Source organism: Psittacula echo (assembly GCF_963264785.1).
Source record: "Psittacula echo genome assembly, chromosome: 14".
Taxonomy (NCBI): Eukaryota; Metazoa; Chordata; class Aves; order Psittaciformes; family Psittacidae; genus Psittacula; species Psittacula echo.
In genome coordinates, this window is record NC_137750.1 from 667,232 (window position 1) to 687,826 (window position 20,595).

General features: G+C 55.7%; 1 protein-coding gene across 1 annotated transcript in view; it reads right to left on the reverse strand.

Moving 5' to 3' along the window:
* The window catches only part of DNAH17 (dynein axonemal heavy chain 17), a 34,423-nt gene that overhangs the window by 5,378 nt on the left and 8,450 nt on the right, over window positions 1-20,595 (reverse strand). Inside the window, exons 25-72 of the mRNA XM_080629626.1 lie at window positions 20,137-20,385; window positions 19,790-19,912; window positions 19,224-19,571; window positions 19,058-19,149; window positions 18,779-18,905; window positions 18,410-18,562; window positions 17,871-17,996; window positions 17,681-17,788; window positions 17,399-17,530; window positions 16,819-16,979; window positions 16,576-16,732; window positions 16,111-16,215; window positions 15,551-15,708; window positions 14,843-14,981; window positions 14,142-14,369; window positions 13,848-13,985; window positions 13,485-13,617; window positions 13,094-13,221; window positions 12,831-12,979; window positions 12,425-12,707; window positions 12,104-12,277; window positions 11,292-11,499; window positions 11,041-11,206; window positions 10,406-10,508; window positions 10,082-10,229; window positions 9,312-9,403; window positions 8,956-9,117; window positions 8,689-8,853; window positions 8,370-8,561; window positions 7,775-8,041; window positions 7,334-7,495; window positions 6,338-6,502; window positions 6,141-6,236; window positions 5,831-6,048; window positions 5,438-5,645; window positions 5,194-5,309; window positions 4,715-4,907; window positions 4,392-4,627; window positions 4,031-4,153; window positions 2,687-2,891; window positions 2,271-2,435; window positions 2,006-2,146; window positions 1,730-1,900; window positions 1,417-1,539; window positions 1,072-1,265; window positions 828-976; window positions 553-680; window positions 91-318 (exon numbers count right to left, since the gene is read on the reverse strand). Coding sequence (XP_080485752.1) covers window positions 91-318; window positions 553-680; window positions 828-976; window positions 1,072-1,265; window positions 1,417-1,539; window positions 1,730-1,900; window positions 2,006-2,146; window positions 2,271-2,435; window positions 2,687-2,891; window positions 4,031-4,153; window positions 4,392-4,627; window positions 4,715-4,907; window positions 5,194-5,309; window positions 5,438-5,645; window positions 5,831-6,048; window positions 6,141-6,236; window positions 6,338-6,502; window positions 7,334-7,495; window positions 7,775-8,041; window positions 8,370-8,561; window positions 8,689-8,853; window positions 8,956-9,117; window positions 9,312-9,403; window positions 10,082-10,229; window positions 10,406-10,508; window positions 11,041-11,206; window positions 11,292-11,499; window positions 12,104-12,277; window positions 12,425-12,707; window positions 12,831-12,979; window positions 13,094-13,221; window positions 13,485-13,617; window positions 13,848-13,985; window positions 14,142-14,369; window positions 14,843-14,981; window positions 15,551-15,708; window positions 16,111-16,215; window positions 16,576-16,732; window positions 16,819-16,979; window positions 17,399-17,530; window positions 17,681-17,788; window positions 17,871-17,996; window positions 18,410-18,562; window positions 18,779-18,905; window positions 19,058-19,149; window positions 19,224-19,571; window positions 19,790-19,912; window positions 20,137-20,385 — 7,935 coding nt within the window. The remainder of the gene's footprint in view (window positions 1-90; window positions 319-552; window positions 681-827; window positions 977-1,071; window positions 1,266-1,416; window positions 1,540-1,729; window positions 1,901-2,005; window positions 2,147-2,270; window positions 2,436-2,686; window positions 2,892-4,030; window positions 4,154-4,391; window positions 4,628-4,714; window positions 4,908-5,193; window positions 5,310-5,437; window positions 5,646-5,830; window positions 6,049-6,140; window positions 6,237-6,337; window positions 6,503-7,333; window positions 7,496-7,774; window positions 8,042-8,369; window positions 8,562-8,688; window positions 8,854-8,955; window positions 9,118-9,311; window positions 9,404-10,081; window positions 10,230-10,405; window positions 10,509-11,040; window positions 11,207-11,291; window positions 11,500-12,103; window positions 12,278-12,424; window positions 12,708-12,830; window positions 12,980-13,093; window positions 13,222-13,484; window positions 13,618-13,847; window positions 13,986-14,141; window positions 14,370-14,842; window positions 14,982-15,550; window positions 15,709-16,110; window positions 16,216-16,575; window positions 16,733-16,818; window positions 16,980-17,398; window positions 17,531-17,680; window positions 17,789-17,870; window positions 17,997-18,409; window positions 18,563-18,778; window positions 18,906-19,057; window positions 19,150-19,223; window positions 19,572-19,789; window positions 19,913-20,136; window positions 20,386-20,595) is intronic.

The following is a 20,595-nucleotide window of genomic DNA, read 5'->3' on the forward strand; positions in this document are numbered from 1 at the left end:
GCAGCGATGGCCACGCTGATGCTCAGCCCATGGCACCAGCGCCAGGGTGAGCCCTACACAGACCTGGCAGCTGTGTGCAGTGGCAGGTACCTGTGTGAAGAGGTCGAGAGCATTGTGCAGGTTGGCGAACATGCCCGTTGGTGGCTCGTTGGTGATCTTGATGGAGTTTTCCAGCAGCCCCTGCGGGATGATGTGGGACTCGGGGGTGGGGGCTGGCTCAGCGCTCATGAACAGCCGGTAGTCGTTGTGGCTGCCTGTGCTGTGCTGCTCCACTATCTTATCCAGCGTGCGCAGCCACCGGGCCACCAGGTGGATGTTCTGCAACAGAAACTCTCCTGTACCACTCAGACAAGCCTGGACCCAGTGGCTGCATGGGCTGAGACTGCGGCTGTGCATGATGGCCAATGCACCAGAACAGGGGAGCAGAGCCTCTGCTGGCACTGCCTGAGCTTGAGCCATCCCGGATACTGCACTAGTGTCAGTAGGAACACCAGGGATGTGAGAGCCCAGGGACACTCTGAGCCATGGCTGGCAGCAGTGCTCACCACCTACCTGCAGGATGACCCAGTGCCCCTGCTCAGCTGCCACCTCCAGGGCTCTTTGTGCCACCGGTTCCTGGCCCTGCCCCAGTGACACATTGTGGATCCTCCCGTTTTCAATGGTGAAGTTCAGTTTTCTGCCTGGGGAGGGGAGGAAACCACCACAGCCTGAGACCCTTTCTCAGTGCTATCGGTACACAGAGGGGCTGCGCTGGCCGCTCGTGGCTCACACCACAACCACAGCAGCCATCGAGGGCCAGTGCTGGTGAGGAGGTGGCAGCGGCTCACCCAGGGCCTCCACGTCTTTCAGGGGGTCAACGCCAGGGGAGAGAATGAAGAAGAGCGGTGTGGAGGGGCTGCTCTCCTTGTACACCTTGGCAAGCTCAATGCTCCTTCCTTCCACATACTTGCTCCCCATCTTCTCTCCCACAAAGTCCCTACAGAAAAATAAACCCATAATGTGAGTTAGGAGCAAGCGTGGTCATGGCACAGGCGGTGTGATGATGCTGTGGGGCTCTGGCCAGGACAGCACCTGATGGCATAGGTCATCCTGTCTGGCCGCATGCACCGCAGCATGCACAGCTTCTGCAGCGCCGACTTGTTCTTCCACTCTTTGGGGAACACCTCCTTCTCCGGCACCTCTGACTCCACAAACTTCTTCCATCGCTTTGCTGAGCCCTCAATGTCGCTGTCCAAGTTCCTGAACTCCTCCATTTCTGAGAGCACCTTCAGGTCCCACAGAGAGGGGATAGATCACTCCTGGGCTCTGCTCGCCCTCGGAGACCCCAGGGATGGAGGGGACCCTCCATTGAGAAGGTGCTGCAGGTGACCCCGCACCCGCCGTGCTGCCATTGCCTCTGCACAGCAGGCGACCAACCTTGATGGCGCCCCAGCAGTGGGGCTGCAGGAAGTCCACGGGGGACACAGCGTCAGCCTTGGAAGGGAAGCGCAGCAGGAAGTCCAGCTCTGCGGGGTTCACTTCTTTCTTGATGAGGAGGACCTTGCAAGGTGAGGGTGCAGCTTCGTCACTGCCCTGGCACACACAGCCCTTGCGCCAGGGGCTGCGCCTTGGGTGCAACACTGCTGAGCATCCAGCAGCAGCGCACAAGTAAGAGAACAACCTGCCCAAACCCACACAACCTCACGTACAGGAGGATATCACAGACAGCCCAGACACGCACTCACAGTACCTGGAAGGCAACCTGGGCCAGGAAAATGAGTTTGTCTCTCTCAAAGAGCCCCTGTGCTGTATACACATAGACCGAGTAGGTGATCTTATCCGTCAGGTTCATCACCCTTTCGCTGATGTCATCACTGGGGGTCGCGCGCTTGATGGCTTTCTCGAAGACCCCATGGAACGCCTGGGAAGATCCAGTGGCTGCTCAGCGCCTGTGCTGCTGAGGGCTCCGGTGCCAGCGGAGACACCATGAGCCCCCAGCCCAATCCCACCATTGCTCTGTGCCTGCCTTGAGAGAGAACTGGTAGATGGGGTTGATCTTGTTGAGGTCGCTCAGGATGAAGTATAGCAGTGACGCTCGCTCTGCCACTGGCCGGTAGTTCTCTCTAGCGACGTTTATTTGCGTTTCAGTGACTTTGGCTTCTTTGACCTGGCCGCACACCAGGGTCGGTGTTACCAGCGCCCTGGCACGTGCCCAGGCAGTACCCGACCTCTGGCTGAGCGCCGGGTGCCCCAGGACAGGTCTTGCTGCCTCACTGGCACACCTCACTTACCTTTTCCTCTATTTCCATGGCCATGCGCTTTGTGGTTTCCAGGTTCTCCACCAGCACCGTGTCTCCCAGGAAGTCCCCCCCAGCAGCAGACAGGGAGGCGAGCAGTGAGTCCTCCAGCTCCTTCAGCTTGATCTTGAACTCGTTCTGGCTCTTTGTGAGGTTTGCCTACAGCACCAGCACACAGAGACGCGCATTGGTCAGACACCAACTCACAGTGAAGCAGCACAAGTGCCCGCGACAGCACCAGGCTCCACGGGGCAATGCTGGACCCATGGTGGGCTCTGACCGGGACTCACTCTGCTCTTGGTCAATAGCAGCAAGCTGCTGGAGCTGAGCTCTCACCTCTTCCTACCAGCAATCCCCTGCAGCAATCCCTGGCCCCTCTGTCACCACCTCACCGGCAGCCAGGTCCGTACCTTCTGAGTCTCCAGGTTCGGGTGCTCCTTGGCCACCACAGCAGCCAGAAGCTGGTCCTCCAGTCCCTCCCGTGTTACCAGGAAGTTGATGAGGGTGCACTGAGCCTGCACCTCTGGCTTGTAGTGCGGGTTGAAACATTTGGTGTGCAAAATCAGGCGGAAGCTTGGGTTATAGTCCACTTCTTTGTCTCCTATTCTGATATACCTGTTTGGTTAATTGAACAGATTAATTTCCATGCACTTGGCAGTAACTCACCCCAGACAATCCCTCAACTCCAAGTGCTGCTTCTGGCCACGTGAGATGTATTTCTGTGGCCAGGAAAAGGTGTAGCAAGGGCAGAAGTGCCAAAGGCTGAAGGAGCAGGAGCTGGAGGTGCCGTGCCACAGCCTCCCCTGGCTTCGGGGCTGATGCTTCTTGCAAGCTCCAAGTCACAAAACAAGGGAGCCCCTGCACCCCATCCCCGCAGTCCTGGAAAAAACCCCTCCCAGCTTATCAGACCTTATTGCAGATGCACAGGGAACATGGTGTAAATCAGTAAACAAACTGGATTCTCAGACCAGGACAGTCCAAAAGTCACATCAGCCACAAATATCCTCACTAGGAAACACCAGAGAAAACTGGGAGATGTGGCCAGAGGCCAGGAGAATCATAGAATCAACTGGATTGGAAAAGACCTTTAAGATCATCAAGTCCAAACATTACCCTGCAGTGCCAAGGCTACCACTAAACCATGTCACCGCGGGCCTCATCTACATGGTTTGTGAACACTTGCAGGGACGGTGACTCCAGCAATGCTCTGGGCAGCCTGTTCCAATGCCTGAACACCCTCTGGGGAAGGAATTGTTCCTAATAGAATCATAGAATCGTAGAATAGTTCAGGTTGGAAAAGACCTTAAGATCATCCAGTTCCAACCCCCCTGCCATGGGCAGGGACACCCCACACTAAACCATGCCACCCAAGGCCTCATCCAACCTGGCCTTGAACACTGCCAGGGATGAAGCATTCACAACTTCCTTGGGCAACCCATTCCAGTGCCTCACCACCCTCACAGTAAAGAATTTCTTCCTTACATCCAATCTAAACTTCCCCTGTTTAAGTTTGAACCTGTTACCCCTTGTCCTGTCACTACAGTCCCTAATGAAGACTCCCTCTCCAGCATCCTTATAGCCCCCTTCAGATACTGGAAGGCTGCTCTGAGGTCTCCACGCAGCCCAATCTAAAAGCAGGAAAGGGTCAGCCCCGGCTGCTTTCTTGCACAGGGGCACAAGTCAGCATTTTAGGGCCGCAGTAGCTCCTTGGAGCAAGCAAAACTCCTTGGCACCAAAGAAGAGGGTGTGCTGACCTGCCCTTCTGGGTGGTGTTCCTGCCCAGCAGATGATCCAGCACTGGCTCCACCGTCTCACCCATGTCTTCGATCAGCAGTGTCTGTCCCCCGGAAACTGCCCGCTCGATGATGTCCAGGTAGCTGCAGTGGGATGGGAGGGATGTGGGGATGCACTGCATGGGGTGAGCTGGGGGGGGTACCCTGCAGTGACTGCGCCCTGTGGGATCCCCGTGGTGACCCCCAGCCCTGGCCCTGCAGAGGTGTCAGTGCCCCATGAGCGCTGCTGCCCTCAGGTGCCCTGGTCTGACCAGGCTGTGGATGCCCACAGTACCCTGCATCCCCCCTGGAGCCTGTGGCCATCCTGCAGCACCCAACCCACTTTTTCTGGCCCAGGCGGATGGCCTGCAGCTCCTCCCCATATTTGTTCTTGATCCACTTGATGCCCTGGAGCTGAGCATCCACAATGAGGGGCCAGCGCTCAGTGTTGCAGAGGATGGTGGCGTTCTCGGTGTACGTGCGGTTGCTGGGCAGCCCCTGGTTGCTCCAAGTAGCCACGTCAGCAGAGTCAGTGAGGAGGCTGAGGGGGTCCAGCCCCGGCGTGATGGGGATGGGCACCTGTGAGAAGGGGCTGTTGGGTGTCTGCAGCGGAGAGGGAGCCCCTCGGTGCCAGCGGGCATGGGGATGGGACCCGCGACCACTCACCTCCAGCCTGCTGAGGAAAGGGATCCAGTGCTGGTCCAGCAGCTGCACCCTGTACTTCTTGGTGAAGTAGCCGACATAGGACACAAAGGCGGAGACGAGCAGCACATCCCCATACACTGTGTTCCGCTGCTCTCTGAGCATCTCTGCCGACTCGGCCCAGCGCACATTTTCAGATGCCAGGCCCCTGACAAGCCTGGGGGGTCAGAGGATATGATAGCTGCTGCGGTGCCAGGGGACACTCAGCTGTGATGCCCCATGGCCCTTGGGATTAACCCCCTTCACTTGGTGACAGGCTGCTCACACCAAGGCACATGGCTCCTTGGCTGTATTCCCCTCACCTCCCCAAATTTCTGTCCCTGTTCATGCTCTGGATTCCTCCATCTGGAAAGGTTACGAGGGGCTTTTATGCTTCCGTGACCCCCGTGCCACTGTCACCAGGCAATGCCGGGAGCAGCGGGCAGGCAGTGCTTGCATGGTACCTGTTTGCCAGTGTGATGACTCTGTTGGTTGCATCAGCCTCCTGCTGACAGTGGAGTTTTTCAGCCGTAGCTTGCTCAAATTTGGCGGTGAGAGCTGCCAGGTTGGTGTCCAGCTCCTTCAAAAGACAGCATAGCTCCATCACCTCCCGCACCTAGTGTCGGGAGCTGCTGCAGGGACCTGCCAGAAGCTGCTGCGGTGGCAGCATCACCACCCTTGGGTTTGCTGGGGGGAACATGCACTTACAGCCACTTTGTTCTTGATGTGAGTGAGCTTCTCCTGCGCCTCCGCCAGCTCGGCATTGGCTTCCCTCAGCGCCTGCCTCTTGGGCTCCACCTCACAGTACACCTCGTAGAAGCGGACGATGTTGAGGCACCAGGAGCACAGGCCCGCGGCAGCTGTTGACTTGGACATGACGAACTCCGGATCAAAAGTGGGATCTGACTGGTAGGGCCTGGAATAGGAGAACACACCAGGCTACGGCCCCAGGCTGCACCCTTGGGGCTGCCCATGGCAGGAGGGCAGAGCAGACGCCTGGATTCCTCCTACACCTTGGACCCCACTGAACTCATTGGGTGACGGTCTCCTGGATGCTGTGCCCAGGACTGGGAGAGGGGCAGGAACCAGCCATGGACTCACTTAAATGCCTTGAGACAGGACTCAGGGATGTGCTCCTTGTCATACTTCTTTAAGGCATCAAGGAAAGTATCTACTTTTCCCATCATAACTTTTGCTGCCTTCCAGCTCCTATCCTTCGGAATGATGCCTTTGGGGGCTGTCAGCACCATCACAGCTGCTGTCACGTTCACCACTGCTTCGGGTGGCAACGCGAAGGACTTCAGCTCTGTCAGGTTGTTCTGGGAAGGAACCATGGGCCCGCTGAGCATCACTCTGGTGCAAGGATGCCAGCACCAGCCAGGAAACTGCTTCCCACCGCAGGGTCACCCACCTTGTTGAGGGTGTCGAGGGCCTCCTGGGCAGCTATGAGCGCCGGCTCTGCCTTCGCCAGGTCGGTCTCGCAGGCTTGTTGCTTCTCAGCCACGATCTGGGGAAATGAGGGGATGGGATGAGATGAGCGGCCGGAGCCAACAGAGCTCGTGCTGCCCCATCCCATGTTGGACCCTGGTGTGGTTGGCACCAGCTCACCTTGTTGATGGCCTGGACCTTCAGCTCCTCTGCATCAGCAATGGCTTTCTCCTTGCTGACCTTCCCTTTCTCAACACCCACCACATGGATCAGTTTATCCGTGTTCTCTTTCTTCACCTTCAGCTCTTCCTCCTGGATCGCCAGAGTGGCTTTCAGGTCTTCCACCTGGATAGGGGAGAAATGGAGTGCATCAGAGGGTTGATACTGCTGAGCCCTGCCCAGCCTCACAGCAGTGGCTCAGTACAGCTCAGGGACCTCATGGCTGCCATGACCACCCTGCAGGGATGTGCCTCCTCTCGCCTCCCTGCATCAGACACGCAGTGGATGCGATGCATAACCGATGTGGGCAGGCACCTGGGATGCCGTGCTCTGCAGCTTTGTCAGCCCCTTCTCCAGCCTCTCGATCTTGGCTGTGAGCTCGTCCCTCTTTTTCGACAGCAGGTTCTGGTAAAGCTTTATCTGCTCCAGGAAGGTCTTTGCTGTGGTGTAATTATAGCGCCTTTCCACGGCCAGGTATATCTGGGATATCTCCTTAACACTTATATGGACATATGCCATGAACTTGCTGATGGAGACCTTGACCTCGGGCTGCAGCAGGAACACAGGCAGTGAGATGCTCTGTCAGGAGCACAATGACCTGCTGCCCATGCGGGCACTGTGAAGCACGTCTTTGAGAAATGCAGGTGACCATGACACTAATGACACTGATGCTTGAGCTCAGCTCTGGTTTCCTGCCTCTTATTCTCTGGGGTTAACTTGGGCTGCAAGGGGGAAAAGCTACTGTTTCCAGACTGTTATTTGTGGTGGTGTTTTAAGGACAAAAGGGAAACAAGGAACTGTTCATCCCCACCTTCCCAGTGTGGGGATGGCTGGAGCCCATCCCCGGGCACGCTGCAGCACGGAGAGCAGCAGAGGGGCAGGTCATGCCCCAGAGCAGTGCCAGCACAGAGGGCTGTGCACAGACATGGCGTGCGCTGACCCGGCGTCCCAGCTCACCTCAATGTCCTTTGTTTCCTCCAGGAACCTGCTGCTGACAGACATGAGTGCGTCCTCCGGCCACTCGTGGAACCAGTCGATGGCCGTGCAGTTCACCAAGGCGGGGAACCTCCTTGCACGCACCCGCAGGGTTGAGCCCACCGGGGAGAAGCAGAGGATGACCTGAGGCAGAGCGCGGCTGCTGAGTGGTGTCAGCAGGGCTGAGTGGGGCCTCATAGGGCTGGGGGGATGTCAGCAGTGCTGAGCAGGGTGTCATAGGGCTGGCAGGAGCACCACTGTGTGCTGCTCATCCCAATCTGCCCCTGAGGCTGGGGATGCACCATTGTTTGAGGAGCATTTGAGAACACTTCACCCAAACCGACCACCCTGTAATGAACCAGTTCTGTGTGTCCTGTCTGCAAACAGGGAGCACTGACAGCCCCCTCCCGAGTGAACACCCACCTTCAGCTGACGCCTGGCTTTCTCTATAAATGCTTTCCAGCAGTTTTCCCTTGTATCTTGCAATCCAAGGTATTTCACTTCAGGTTTCATGGCATTGAAAATGTCTTCTAGTTCATCATCCTGGAAGAGCCCCGGCACCTCCCCAGAGGCCAGGAAATCATTGATTAGGACCAGGAATGCTTCTTCAGCAACCTGAGAGTCTGTCATCAGGAACACGGTGGGGACGTTCTTCAGTGCTGCCTTCATGTACTGGGCGGCGAGGTCCAGCTGGGCAGCAAAGAGAAACCATCATCCCCCCTTCAGCCCCTCCACAGTGCCTGATGCAGCTCAGCACCCTCGGGCTGCCCTGGGAAGCCAGGACAGTGCCTTTGGGAAGGAGCCCCTGGGAAGGAGCTGGGTGCCACCTGCTCTGCTCAGACAGGGTCGTCTGCCAGGGCTGCCTGCACCACATCTGCTCTCATGAGCAGCTCCTGCCCGTCCCTTGGGGCAGGACTCATGAGTGTTCAGAAAGCACCTTTGAGCAGATTGCAGGGTGCAGCAAGGACAGCAGAGCCATGCACACCCGCCCAGGGGCCTGGAGGAAAGCTGCGCTCACCTTCAGGTCCTGGATGCTGTAGCCTTTCTTCAGCACGATCTGAAACACTTTCAGGTTGCTCATATAAGCTGCCAGCCGTGCCAGGCTCTGCTTTCCGCTGCCTCCAACCCCCACCAGTAGCGCGTTGCCCCAGGGAGACTCTAAGATCCTACTAATTTTGCAGATATGAGATGCTGCATCTTCAAAGAGCACCTGGGGAGACCAGGAGGGGAAAGCTCCATGCTCTGAATTTCAGCTGGAAAGGCAGCAAACACCCCAAAGCCAACAAACCCAAGCAGGAGGACACTGTGGGAGGTGCGAGCGCTGCCTTGGCACTCACCAGGTTCATTGCCGCGTTCATCTTGTTGTAGCTGTCCAGGGCTTCCTCCAGCAGCTCGTTGAGGGCCGGCCAGCTCGGCACCGGCATGTACTTGGGATCCCCCATGCCCTGGGTGAAGTGGCAGAAGATGTTGGGCTTGGCGAACAACACGTCCTCGCTGAGGTTCTGGGAAAGGCAATGCCAGTTGTGGGACTCAGCCATGGGACTCGTCTGTGGGGCTCATCCCCACTGAGCTGGGGCCCTCCCTCATTTTCCAGCACAACTTACTTCAAAGTACATCTTGCAGGTGTCCCCCAGCAGCTTCCTGAAGGTTGTCTGATCCTTTTCATCTACAAGCTTGTCTCTGTACACCCGCTCGGCTTCGTGCAGCCAGAGGCGCACCAGCTCCACAGGGCTTTTCAGGCATTCAGGGGTGGAGAACAACAAACCCTGACAAACACACGAGTCCCTCAGTTTTTGGGGGTTGTCTTATGGCTACTCGGAGATGAGTTTAAAAGGTTGGCTTTGGGAACTTAGTACTTTACAGGGACATGGTGCACTGCAAGGACTCATGATGCAGGAAAAGAAGGAATAAGGGTGAAAAAGGAATACAGATGTTTTAGAGAAAACAGCCCTCTCACTACCTGGAATATGTTGGAGAGGTCCCGCAGGTTGAAGAGGTAGTGGAATTTGATGGCTGTTGGCAAGAAGGTGGAAGAGACCTTCTGGTGGAGGGCTGTGGGCAGGAACGGGGGTGAGCAGCGGGCACAGGGCTCCCAGCGGAGCTCCCAGTGCTGTTGCCCACCTGTCATGGTTTAAGCCCAGACGGTAACTCAGAATCACGCAGCCGCTTACTCACTCCCCCCCCCCCCAACTTCTTCCTCTCCCTGCTCCGGGAGGGATGGGGAGGAGAACTGAACAAATGTAACTCCTACAGGCTAAGAGCAGTCCAGTAACTAAGTTATAACACAAACCCACTGCTGCTACCACCAATAATAATAATAATAATGATAAAGGAAATAACCAGAGAAGAGAATACAACCGCTCACCACCCACCGACTGATACCCACCCCGACCCAAGCAGCGCTCTAACCCTTCCAGGTAACTGCCCCCAGTTTCTATACTGGGCATGATGTGCTGAGGTATGGAATACCCCTTTGGCTAGTTTGGGTCAGGTGTCCTGTCTTGGCTTCCTCCCGGCTTCCCCTCCTCCCTGGCAGAGCATGAGACTCAGAAAGTCCTTGGTCAGAGTAAACATTACTGAGCAGCAACTGAAAACATCGGTGTTATCAGCACTGTTCCCAGGCTGAAAGTCAAAACACAGCACTGCACCAGCTACTGAGAAGGAGAAAAATGACTGCTACTGCTGAACCCAGGGCACTGCCCCATTCCCCCCGGAGCGGCAGGGGCTCACCCAGTGCTGCTGTGACCAGCTGTGACTGTAGCTTCTGCACAGCTGTAGGCATCTTCTGCAGGGCGAGGTGCTGTGTGAGGATGGTGCTGTACACACTCAGCAGGGCTTCCTGGCCCGGAAAGCTCACGGCAAAGACGCAGAAGTGTCGCTGTGCCCAGGGGCAAAAATTCAGGCAGGAGTTTTGCCCTGCATAGGTTGATGCAGGCATCCTGCACCATGATGTCCCCCATCCCACTCCATCCCATCCCATCTCATTCCACCTTGCTCCAGTCCCAGGACAGTGAACCCGCTGGGACAAGCCCCATCCCTGTGCATCCTGTTTACCTGCAGCCTGGAGTCGATGGTGAAGGACCCTGCGGTGGGGTTCATGCAGGCCACATACTGGCAATTGTGAATGTCCTTCAGGGTCAGTTTGGTCCTGTCGTACCTGCACAGGGACCAGCATTGTGATGCTTTCCCCAGGGACGGGCTTCTCCAGTTAGACTGTGCCCTACCAGCCCCATGTAGCCCTATTGGGGGGGACATGGAAACAGGGATTCCCATTTCCCTGGTGCTCAGCAAAGCCTGGCACTGTTCTTGGCAATGCTACGTGGGGCCCTTCCTGCACTCCATAGCCAGATCTGGCCCCAAGCCTCTCCATGGCAGCTGGCACTTGCTACCTCTTCCCCCTTCCCAAGGGAGCCTTCTGCACCTCACAATGCATTGCGAGGCACCGGGAACCCTGCCGGGGTGTGGCTGTTTGCTTTGGGTGAGATTGGGAGATTTCCCATTCCTCTGCCAAAGCCTTCCCCGCAGCTCCAGGAATGAGCAAGCTGCGGGGGAACAGGGGGCTCAGCTCTGCAGCAGTGTGGGAGGGAGGCAGCACGGGCACGGCACAGCTGGGAGAAGTGTCAGCATGGCACGGGATTGCCAGGCAGTCACCAAGGCCCCATGGCAGGGGCCACTGGCCAGATACCCACCAGTGCCCGTGGTCCATGTGCTGCCGGATGAGTGTGTGTGGTGCCACGGTGCCGTACTTGTCCACCTCTGGCATGTTCATATCATCGATGAAGTAGATGAGCTGCTTGCTCCCGGGCGGGCCGTAGTTCCTCCCGGATTTTTTCTCCAGGGGCTTCTCAAGGACAGCTGCATTGGGGAGAGATGAGCAGTGGGGCAGTGCCATGGGGCACAGCCTGGAGTGGGGCTGGCTGCTGGCTTGGGCTGGCCTTACCCTGCAGCATGGCTGAGGTGGTGTAGAAGTTAAAGGGCACAAACTGCACGAGGTATTCATCTGTGCTGAGCGTCTCGAGCTTGTCCCGCATCAGGACTGACTTCCCTGTCCCCGCATTGCCCACCAGCATCACCGGCTTTTTCTTCTCCATCAGCAGGTCCATGAAGAAGCGCAGGCGGATGGTCTCGGTGGTGTGCACCAGGGCGGCCTGGGGAAATGGCACCATCAGTCCCTGGAGCTCACCTCTTGCTGCCAGAATTGTTTGCAGGTAGGTGCCGAAGCCGTGCCTGGCTCTCCCAGCAATGCCAGCAGGTCTCACAGAAGATGCTTTCTCTGCACAAACCTGGTCCCTCTCTAAAGCAAAAGTCTCAGGTGCTTGGTTATTCTAAAGATTTTCTGACCAAAACTAGGAGCTGTCAGAAAGACGAGTTATTAAAGCAGCACAGCCCAGATCCTGAAACTGTTCCAGTGGCTTTGCTTAGCTATCCCAGGAGCCAAATTCATCCCTGGCCCCTGGCCCTTTCTGTGACACAAGCCCCCTCCCCTCAAGACAGCATTTCAAAACACATGTAAATAAAGTTTTAAAGCATATTTTTGCTTTCAGACAACAGTTATTAATTATTTCATGAGAACCTACAAAGCCAGAGGTTGACCTGAAATTAAAAAAGAGTTGGAACTTGCAGCCCCGCTAAGGTTTCCATGGGGTGAAGCAGAAACATGGATGGGGCCTGCCTGATGCCACCCAGGGGAAGCCCACAGAGTAACAGACAAATAAACCGCATGACCACAGAGAGCCTGTGGAGAATACTTACCTGCAAAGGGACATCAGGGTTGAGGTCAAATTCTGGCACTTTTTCAGACCAGAGTGTGAATCTCTTCGATTCTGGATCAATGAAGTAGTCAAAAATTGTCCCCTGAGAAGGAAACTTGATGGTTTGGAATTCGCTCAGCCACCACTTGCTGAACTCCAGACGGTAATCCATGAGCTGGGAGGAACCAAAAGGAGAACAACTCAGAAACTGGTTTTAGTATCTGCTGCTTTAGTATTGTCCAGAGGGATGCAGCTGTGGGCAGGAGGCTCTGATGAGCAGGGAGGCACGGGCAGGCGCTGGGTGCTGGTCCTAGAGCTGTACCTGGTCCTGGAAAAGGGCCCCACCAAAGGCCCAGGTACAGGTGAAGACAAAATAGAGCTCATAGAGGTCCTGGGACGAGTCTGGTGGTACGTTCTGTGGTGTCAGCAGGCACTCGAGCAGGCACAGCACCATTTGTACCAGCGCGACCTCGGGGATAGGGGTGATCTTCTTGAAACTAGTCTTGTGCTTCTCTAGGCACACCGGCAGGTACTTGTCAAAGAGGACTGTCAGAGTGGCCTTCTCGGACTGCACTGTCCTCGTCTTGATCCAGCTGGTCACAATGCTGTCAGAGGGACAGGTAGGGCTGCAGGCAAGCACACGGGAGACAGCACCCTTCCATCCCATCCCATCCCATCCCATCCCATCCCATCCCATCCCCTCCCCTCCCCTCCCTCTCCGGGCTCACGGGCTCCAGCCCAGGTCTGCGGGGTTGATGTAGAGGATTCCTGCCCGGGACACGGTGGCCGGTGTGGCAGTCCGCAGGTGGCTGATCTCGAAGAGGAGCCGCATGGTGGGGTTGAGGGGGATGCGCTCATTGCTGGCCAAGGTGAGAACCTGGGGAGCAGCCCATAATGGGGGCATGCCCTGATCTTGGGGCACAGGCATGAACACATTGGATCACTTTGAATTAATGAGCAAGTAAAGCTCCTGGGCTGTGATGGCACCAACCTTATTGTCATCCATGACCGTGTTCAGGGACTCGATCCACATGGGGTCAATATCTCCATCAAGGATGATCCACTTGGGCCCTTTATGTGTGATGCTGGCCAGGTCACGCATTACTGTAGAAAATAGACCTGCCCCATAGAAAGACACATGAATTTGTCCTTTTGAGCAACATTTGCTGCGGGGACACGCAGGGCTGGGTGCTTCCCTGAACCGTATTCTTCCTGCCTCACACTCCACTAAAATGCCCCAAGAAAAGGTCTTCCCATTCCACCACCACATCCCAAAGTGTTTACAGAGACATGCTTTATGAAGTGAATCATAAAGGTGCTGCAGGACAGCTTGTGCTGGTTCCCACGCGGGTAAGTGACCGCTCATAGCGCCAGGGTCTCACCATCCTTCCACTGCCGCGTGGATGGGTGAATAACACCGAACAGCTCATCGCAGGTCACAGCCTTGGGGTCGAGGTCCATAGTAACTGGCTTCAGTTTCATGTTTCTGTATGTCTTGTTGAGCGACCGCAGCACCTGCGCAGAGGAACCGTGCAACCATGGTGCTGGGCCTGGCACTTGAGGTGCTCCAGGGTCTGGTGTGGCCACTGGCACCAGCTGCGCTGCCATCCCTGGCCCAGGCACAGCTGCTGGTGCAGCTGCTGGCTGTGGCTGGCAGAGGCACCTGAGATGATGGGAGAGGCTATGGGTTGTGCTTGACCAGGGGCAGGAGGGACCCGTGTTCTCAGGGATGGTTTGGCAGCTACCTGGGACTTGCCACAGCCGGCGTTGCCGATGACAAAGACAGAGTGTCTCACTTGCAGCAGCTCCTGCAGCTGCACCACCTTCAGCACAAAGCTCTCCTCTGCCTGCAGCTTCAGCTCCAGCACAGACTGCTTAATGATCTGGGAGGGAGAGCAGGCATTGACCATGGGCACTGACCATGGGCAGCCACCACAGCCTCTGCAAGACCCCAGAGACCACCTGGCTTCCCCCAGACATGCCCAATGCACCTTCAGCCTCTGGACCCTGCCAGGGCTGGGAGGGCTCCAGGCTCACACCTTCTCAAGTTGGAGGTCCTGCTTCCTGGGAACATTCAGGGCTGGGAACAGGTCTCCAATCAGCCCCATGAAGACGGGCAAGTCATCTGTCACAATCTTGGGGATGTTGAAGTCTCGTAAAGCTCTCATCAGAACTTGGTCCTCAGCAGAGTTTGGGTCATCTCTCTTCAAGGAGCCTGCTACCACCAGCACAGACTTGATAGCCCGCAGTCCCCAGTCATAGTGGTCCTGTGACAGGCAGCAAAGTATTAGACGTTATCTGTGGTGAGGGAGAACTGCTTTAACCAACACTACTGAGGAGCATCCTCTCCATCACCCCACCCCCAGATTATCCACACAGTGTCCAGACAACTGGCCTTAAAGCGAGCTTATTTACAGGACAAGCCCCAGCCTGGGCTTGTTTCCTGGAAGCATGTGTTTCTTGTAAATCACTTCTGCTGAGATGAATAATATCTGGATGCTCTCATCTTAACTGACTGTATTCTATTTGATTCTGTTTTTGGAATTCTTGATTTCTTCTGTAAGGCAGAAATATGCCAGATGATGCACCAGCATGGAAGTGGAATTTGCCCAGCCATAGACCTGAGCTATGCAGAACATCAGGCAGCGCATTACTACCAACAGTCTTACTACAATCCATCAGATTTGAAATTCAAGCGAGCTCTTTCATCTTCAAGAACTGTGCAATACTGTGAAATTACCTGTTTAGACAGAAGCTCTTTGCAGAGTGCATACAGAGTAATGAACTTTCTTGCTAGGAGCTTCGCATCCATAAAACCTTCTGCAACAAGCATGATTTCACATATCAGCTCAAAATCGGGGACCACCATGGCGCAGGGCCTGTGAAGGGCAGTAGTGGTTTGCAGGGCTGAGCATGGGCACCCGCAACCCCTCATCCTCCCACAGCCAGCAAGAATTTGCACCTGAGTTGCCAATATAACTCATTCCCTGCTATTAGCATCAGAGAGCTGGGCAGTGATTTACACTGGCTGGGGGCTTTGGGGGTCTCTTGTCCAGCTTTCTGCTCCAAGCAGAGTGTCACAACTGGGTCAGGTCACCCTCAGCCTTCTGCAGTCACAGTCTGAGTTCCTCCAAGGACAAAGATCCCACAGCATCCCTGGGCCACCCCTTCAGCTTTTAACCACCTTTTTTAACTATTCTCAACTGGATTTGTAGCTCAAGGTGGCAGCTGGACACACCAAGCATCCTGTCCCCAGGCTGAGCAGCTTCTGAGCACCCCAGGGCTCTGAGCAGGGCTGTCCTGGGAAACAAGGTGTCCCCAACACAAACACTCTTATTTGCACTAGCAGAGGCTGAGGTCGCGTTATGGATGCAGCACACGAGTGTTGCTGCAGAGGTAAATGCTGCAGTTACTGCAGTCACACACAGACCCATCTACCTACAGCTACCTGAACAGAGCTTTTAAGTTTTCAGGAAGTTCTGTCCGTCCTGCATAGCCAGGGTTCATGGTGATGAAGAGCCCAACCGATGGGACCAGGCTGATCATCTCTCCAAGGAAATTGAAGGTTTTCTTCTTGGCACGAATTGCACATTGAATAGACTTCACCTGCCAGCGAGCAGAGGTGTCGGTGCTAGCAGCACCGCAGGTCCCTGTGCTCACCCTCACCAGCCACCCTGGAAGGTGAGCCTGGAGGTCTGCCGTGCCATGAGCAATGCTAGAAGTAATACTGAGAGCTTGCCAAAGCCACAGCACCAGGTGATGGCAGTGCCAGTGAGTGTGATGGGTCATTGGGATGGGACACAGCGGGGCTGCATGACCTTAAATGTGCCTAAAGCCCTCATACTGCTGCACACTACCCCTCCATCTGCATCCCAACACGACACAGTGGAAATACAGCAGCAAACCATCCCTTTGAAAGTCAGGTTTAACTGAGAGAATGTTCTGCATGTGACCTGGAATGTCTCATTCAGTCCCTACCCGCTGCTGGTAAGCACAGAGAGCACGTACCTGCACAGCAATCACGGACAGCACCTCCACTGCAATGCGGTTGAACTCATCGAAGCAGCCCCAGGCACCGGTCTGAGCCAGGCCTTTGTAGATATTGCCACAGGACTGCAATGAGAGCACCAGAGATGCTTTACACAGAGGCTGCTATGTGGGGATTTGTTAAAACAGCTCAAGTACTGGGAGCTGCCCTTGATTTTGTGGTTAGTGCTGTGCCCTAGGGAAATATCCCACAGTGTTACAGCTCCCAAGGGACCCCAGGATTCCATGGACATGAGCTGGCTGAAGCTGTGGTGGGAATGAGTGATACAGGATGGCACCAGGGGCTGCTGCTGGACCCGCATGCGTTGTGCCAGGGAGAGAGTATCTTTAGGGCACTGGTGATGGATGCTGCAGCCAAACACAGGGGCTGCATGCTGCAGTGGTGCCTCCTGACTCTCACCTCAGTGCCACCGTCCCTTTCCCCACCTTGTAGTCCATCTGCTCAGAGCAGTTGAAGACGTAGACCATCATGCCCACAGCCCGGCCCAGGTCCTTGGTGGTCTCTGTCTTCCCGGTGCCTGCGGGCCCAGCGGGGGCACCCCCCATGCAAAGGTGCAGGGACTGTGTGAGGGTGATGTAGCACCTGCGGCAGGAGGACACGGGGCTGAGCGGTGCCGGCAGTGTGCACAGCCCCGGCGCCACGGCGGGAGCAGGGAGCCGAGCACCCACCTGTCCGTCAGTGGCGTGATGACCAGCCGCGGCGTGTTCCCCAGGTACTCGTAGGAGTACTGGAGCTGCGCGTCGCAGATGTTGACGTAGCAGTGCTTCATCCCGTTGTCCCAGCGGTGCCGGAGCTGCGACTGCCACATGAACTCCTGCGCGCTCTCCACCTGCGGGGCAGCCGGTCCCAACCCGCTGAGCTCTCACGCACACACCAGGACCATTCCCCACCTCTGTGCATGAGGAGAGGGTGCAGGCAGGTCCCAGTGCAGCGCTGGGGTGGGTGAGGATCATCCCTCCATGTGCCTGTGCACAGCCCCATGCTGAGGGTTGTGGCAGGAACCGGCAAAGCTGCTTCTGGAGCTGGCTTTGCATGAGCCCCAGCCTGGTCTCGTCTGCCCCAGTCATGCCGCCACCACCCCAGCTCCCCCCATGCACCCTGACACCCCATGTGTGCTTTACTCATGCTATCGGGATACTGAGAAAATATTGCGAAGTGATAAAATAACAGGAAATCTGTGCTCAGAGGTGCCAGGATGCCAAGCAGTGAATGCCTGGCATCACAAAAATACCTTCTTGTAATGAATACCTTTGCAAGGATCATTTTGGCCACAACATCCCTGGCATGGACGTCAATGGTGCAGATTGTCATGATCTTCATCCTGTCTCCAGGAGTGAGGTGTCCAATGAGTAGTGAAATCAGAGCATTCAGCTGAGCAATCTGAGGAAGCGAAGATGATGAACAGAAAATTGATGCCATTATTTGCTCATCTCCCAGTGGCCCCCTGGACCAGACCTCGCCTCTTCCAAGCAGAGAGGGGCTGCAGGACAGCCCCAGCTCAAGTCACCTCAGGTTGGCAGGAATGCCAACCTGCTTTTTGTTGTAATCCTTCATTGCATTCTCATAGCCTTCATTCAGCCTCGAAAAGGCCATGTCAACTTCTGTGGTCCACCAGATCTGCGTGCATGTCAGAGCAACCTGCAGCAAAGCACAGGGAGAAAATGTGGCCATCAAGGGAAATACCTTAGTTCCAGGAAGGCTGTGGGCAGGCAGCTCCTACCTGTGCAGGGTAGTCAAATGCCCACTGCTCCCGCGGCTTCTCCTCGTAGGTGACCATGGCCTCAGGGATGAGGGACCGCAGAGAGGAGCGCATGCTGGCCAGCACCCGGGTCAGCCAAACCTCCACCTGGAGGGTCACATCCAACAAACCCTGAGCGAGTGGCTCCCTTCTGGTCTGTGTGTGACCCCACACTGCCTCGCACAGCGACCTTCTGCCTGCACATCTCGATAGGCTCATGAAGGACCCCAGCACGGGCCTGTAGGACACTTCCTGTGGCAGTTTATGGGGCATGGGCTGAGGGTGGCCAACAGAGTGGGGAGAGCCCCACTGTGACCACCTGAGGGGGCTGAGATGACTCTGATACTGCTGCAGTGCTGTTAACCCATAGCGCAGATCCCATTTCTGGGCTTTTGCATCTGAAAGGCTTCATAGCTGCATTTTGAACTGCTGTTAGTGCCCAGCAAGCAGAGGGCTTATCCCCATCCCGAACCTGTGCACCCCTGCCCCTCTCTGCGGAGGCTCCGTGCAGCTCGGCTCACCCGGCCAGACAAGTTGCAGTGTGCATCAAAGGTCACGTACTCCTCATCCAGACTGAACATCCCCAGTGCAACCTTCATGGGCTTTTTATCCACACCTTTCTTGAACTTCAGCTTAGCCAGGCTGTCAAACAACTTTGCAAGGTGACAGGACACCTAAGGACAGAGGCACGGCCGGTCAGGGACTCCCATCCTGCACAGAGCTGTGCTCACCGCCCTCCCACATGGCTCTCGGGGTGCTGTATCCCCAAGAAGGAGGGTACCAGGGCTGGTGTCCTGTGCCTTAGGACTGAAAACATTTCAAAACTGCTGTAACAAGTGAGAGCACAGGAGACACAGGACTTATCTCCACGCTTTGCACACAACCCTTACTTCAACTGGCTCGGTCCCTTTAGATAAAATATCAAGCAGGTCTGCAGAGGAAATAAAGTAGAATCTGGGAAAAAACAGTCTTTTTGTCTCGAAGTATTCAGCCAAAGCCTTCTCACAGACCGCCAATCTGACAGAAAACAAGGAAATAACCAGACATTAAGCCCTGATGTAGTAGTTTTTGCTAAGTACTTGTCATGTTGAGACAAATGCCGCTTGGGAGAAATCAAACTCCTCCTTTGGCCTCTCCGTCATGCTTCACCAGGACAGCTCAAACCTCACCTCTTCTGCAACTCTTCCAGCTTCTCATAGAGACCACTCTTGTTTGTAGCTTCAATCACATTGGGAGTTTTTACTGCATCAGCCATTAATTCCTGCAGGAAGAAAAATGCTTCAGCTCTACCCGAAGCAGCGACGAGCTCCCGGGCCCCAGGAACAGGCTTCGCACTTTGAAATCCTTATCAATAGCCTCAAAACGCTTCGAGTCCTCTGGCAGCTGGCTGCGGATGTCTTCAGAGCCAATGAAGATGCTTTCCAGGTGACTCCATGTCCTCTGTACCTCAGACCAGATGCTGATAACAGCGTCAGCGGTCGACAGCTTGTACTGCCAGGATGACACCTCCTGAAGGAAGAAGGCGAGGTACTTGGAGGTCATCAGGTTCTGCAGCTGCACTTGGTTGTCCTCCAGCGTCTCAATGAGCTCCTCATCCAACTTGAGCAGCAAGATGCCGGTCCTGGGGTGGGGCTCATGCTCAAACTCCATTGTCGCCCAGGTAGCGTCCAGACTGCTCAGCACCTGCAAATGGGTGAGAAACGCACTGGACTCTGTGGTGCCGAGTCCCAGGCCCTGTGGAAAGGCAGCAGCAGGAATGCCTCCTCCAGGGGACAAGCTCCATGGTACCGCACTGTGTGTGGACTCCAGTCCCTGGGAGCAGGAACACGAGTGCTGACAGCACAGAGCCACATCAGAGCAGGCATGTCAGCAATGCAGAGGAGGGACTGAGCCCCAGTTACCTTCTCCATTCCTGATTCCTTGATGGCTTTGTCCACAATGCCATGAACCTCATCCTCAAAGTTGTGCAGGTTCAGCTGCAGCAGATCGGCGAGGGTTGTGTCCTCAGACATGGTGAAGTTCACCTGGAGCAGAACCAGCACCATTGGAACATAGACTCCTCTTGGCAGGGGCAGCCCAGTTCTCACCCAAATGAGCTCATTGACACCCATGTTTAAAGACCCCACACAAATATTTGCTTATGGCCATTTTTTAAAAGAGATTGCATGCTTCCTGTGACGGATGCAAATCCCAGGAGCCTCCCAGGCCAGGGGCTGGAGACAGGGAAGAGTGGGGGTGTTCAGAGCACCTGGGTTGCCTGCATGAGCTCCTGCCAGTGCCGGTCCCTGATGGCTGGGTTCTGCAGCTCTTTCACAGCACGCAGAGACGTTATCATGTTCTTCACACTGTTGTCCAGCCCTATGAATGCATCCCAGCTTCTCATCTCCTTATCCAAGCTCCTAATGTCTTTAGCAAATTTCTTACAGTCGATATCCATCTGCTCAACATCAATATCCTTCCACCTAGTGGTCTTCCAGTCATCAATATTTGTGTTAACCTGAATTTGGGAATACATGCTCACAATTAGCAGAAGTGCTCCTGCCCAGCGTCTGTGCTGGGATGCGCAGCCCAGCCTCAGCAGACCTGTCCTAATGTTGTGACAACAACCTGCTCTGTGTCTCATCCCACCCCTCATGGCAATGAGCCCCTCAGAGGCACCAGCAGCACTCTGCTGTCAAGCCCCTGGCCTGAACACACTGATGGGCAT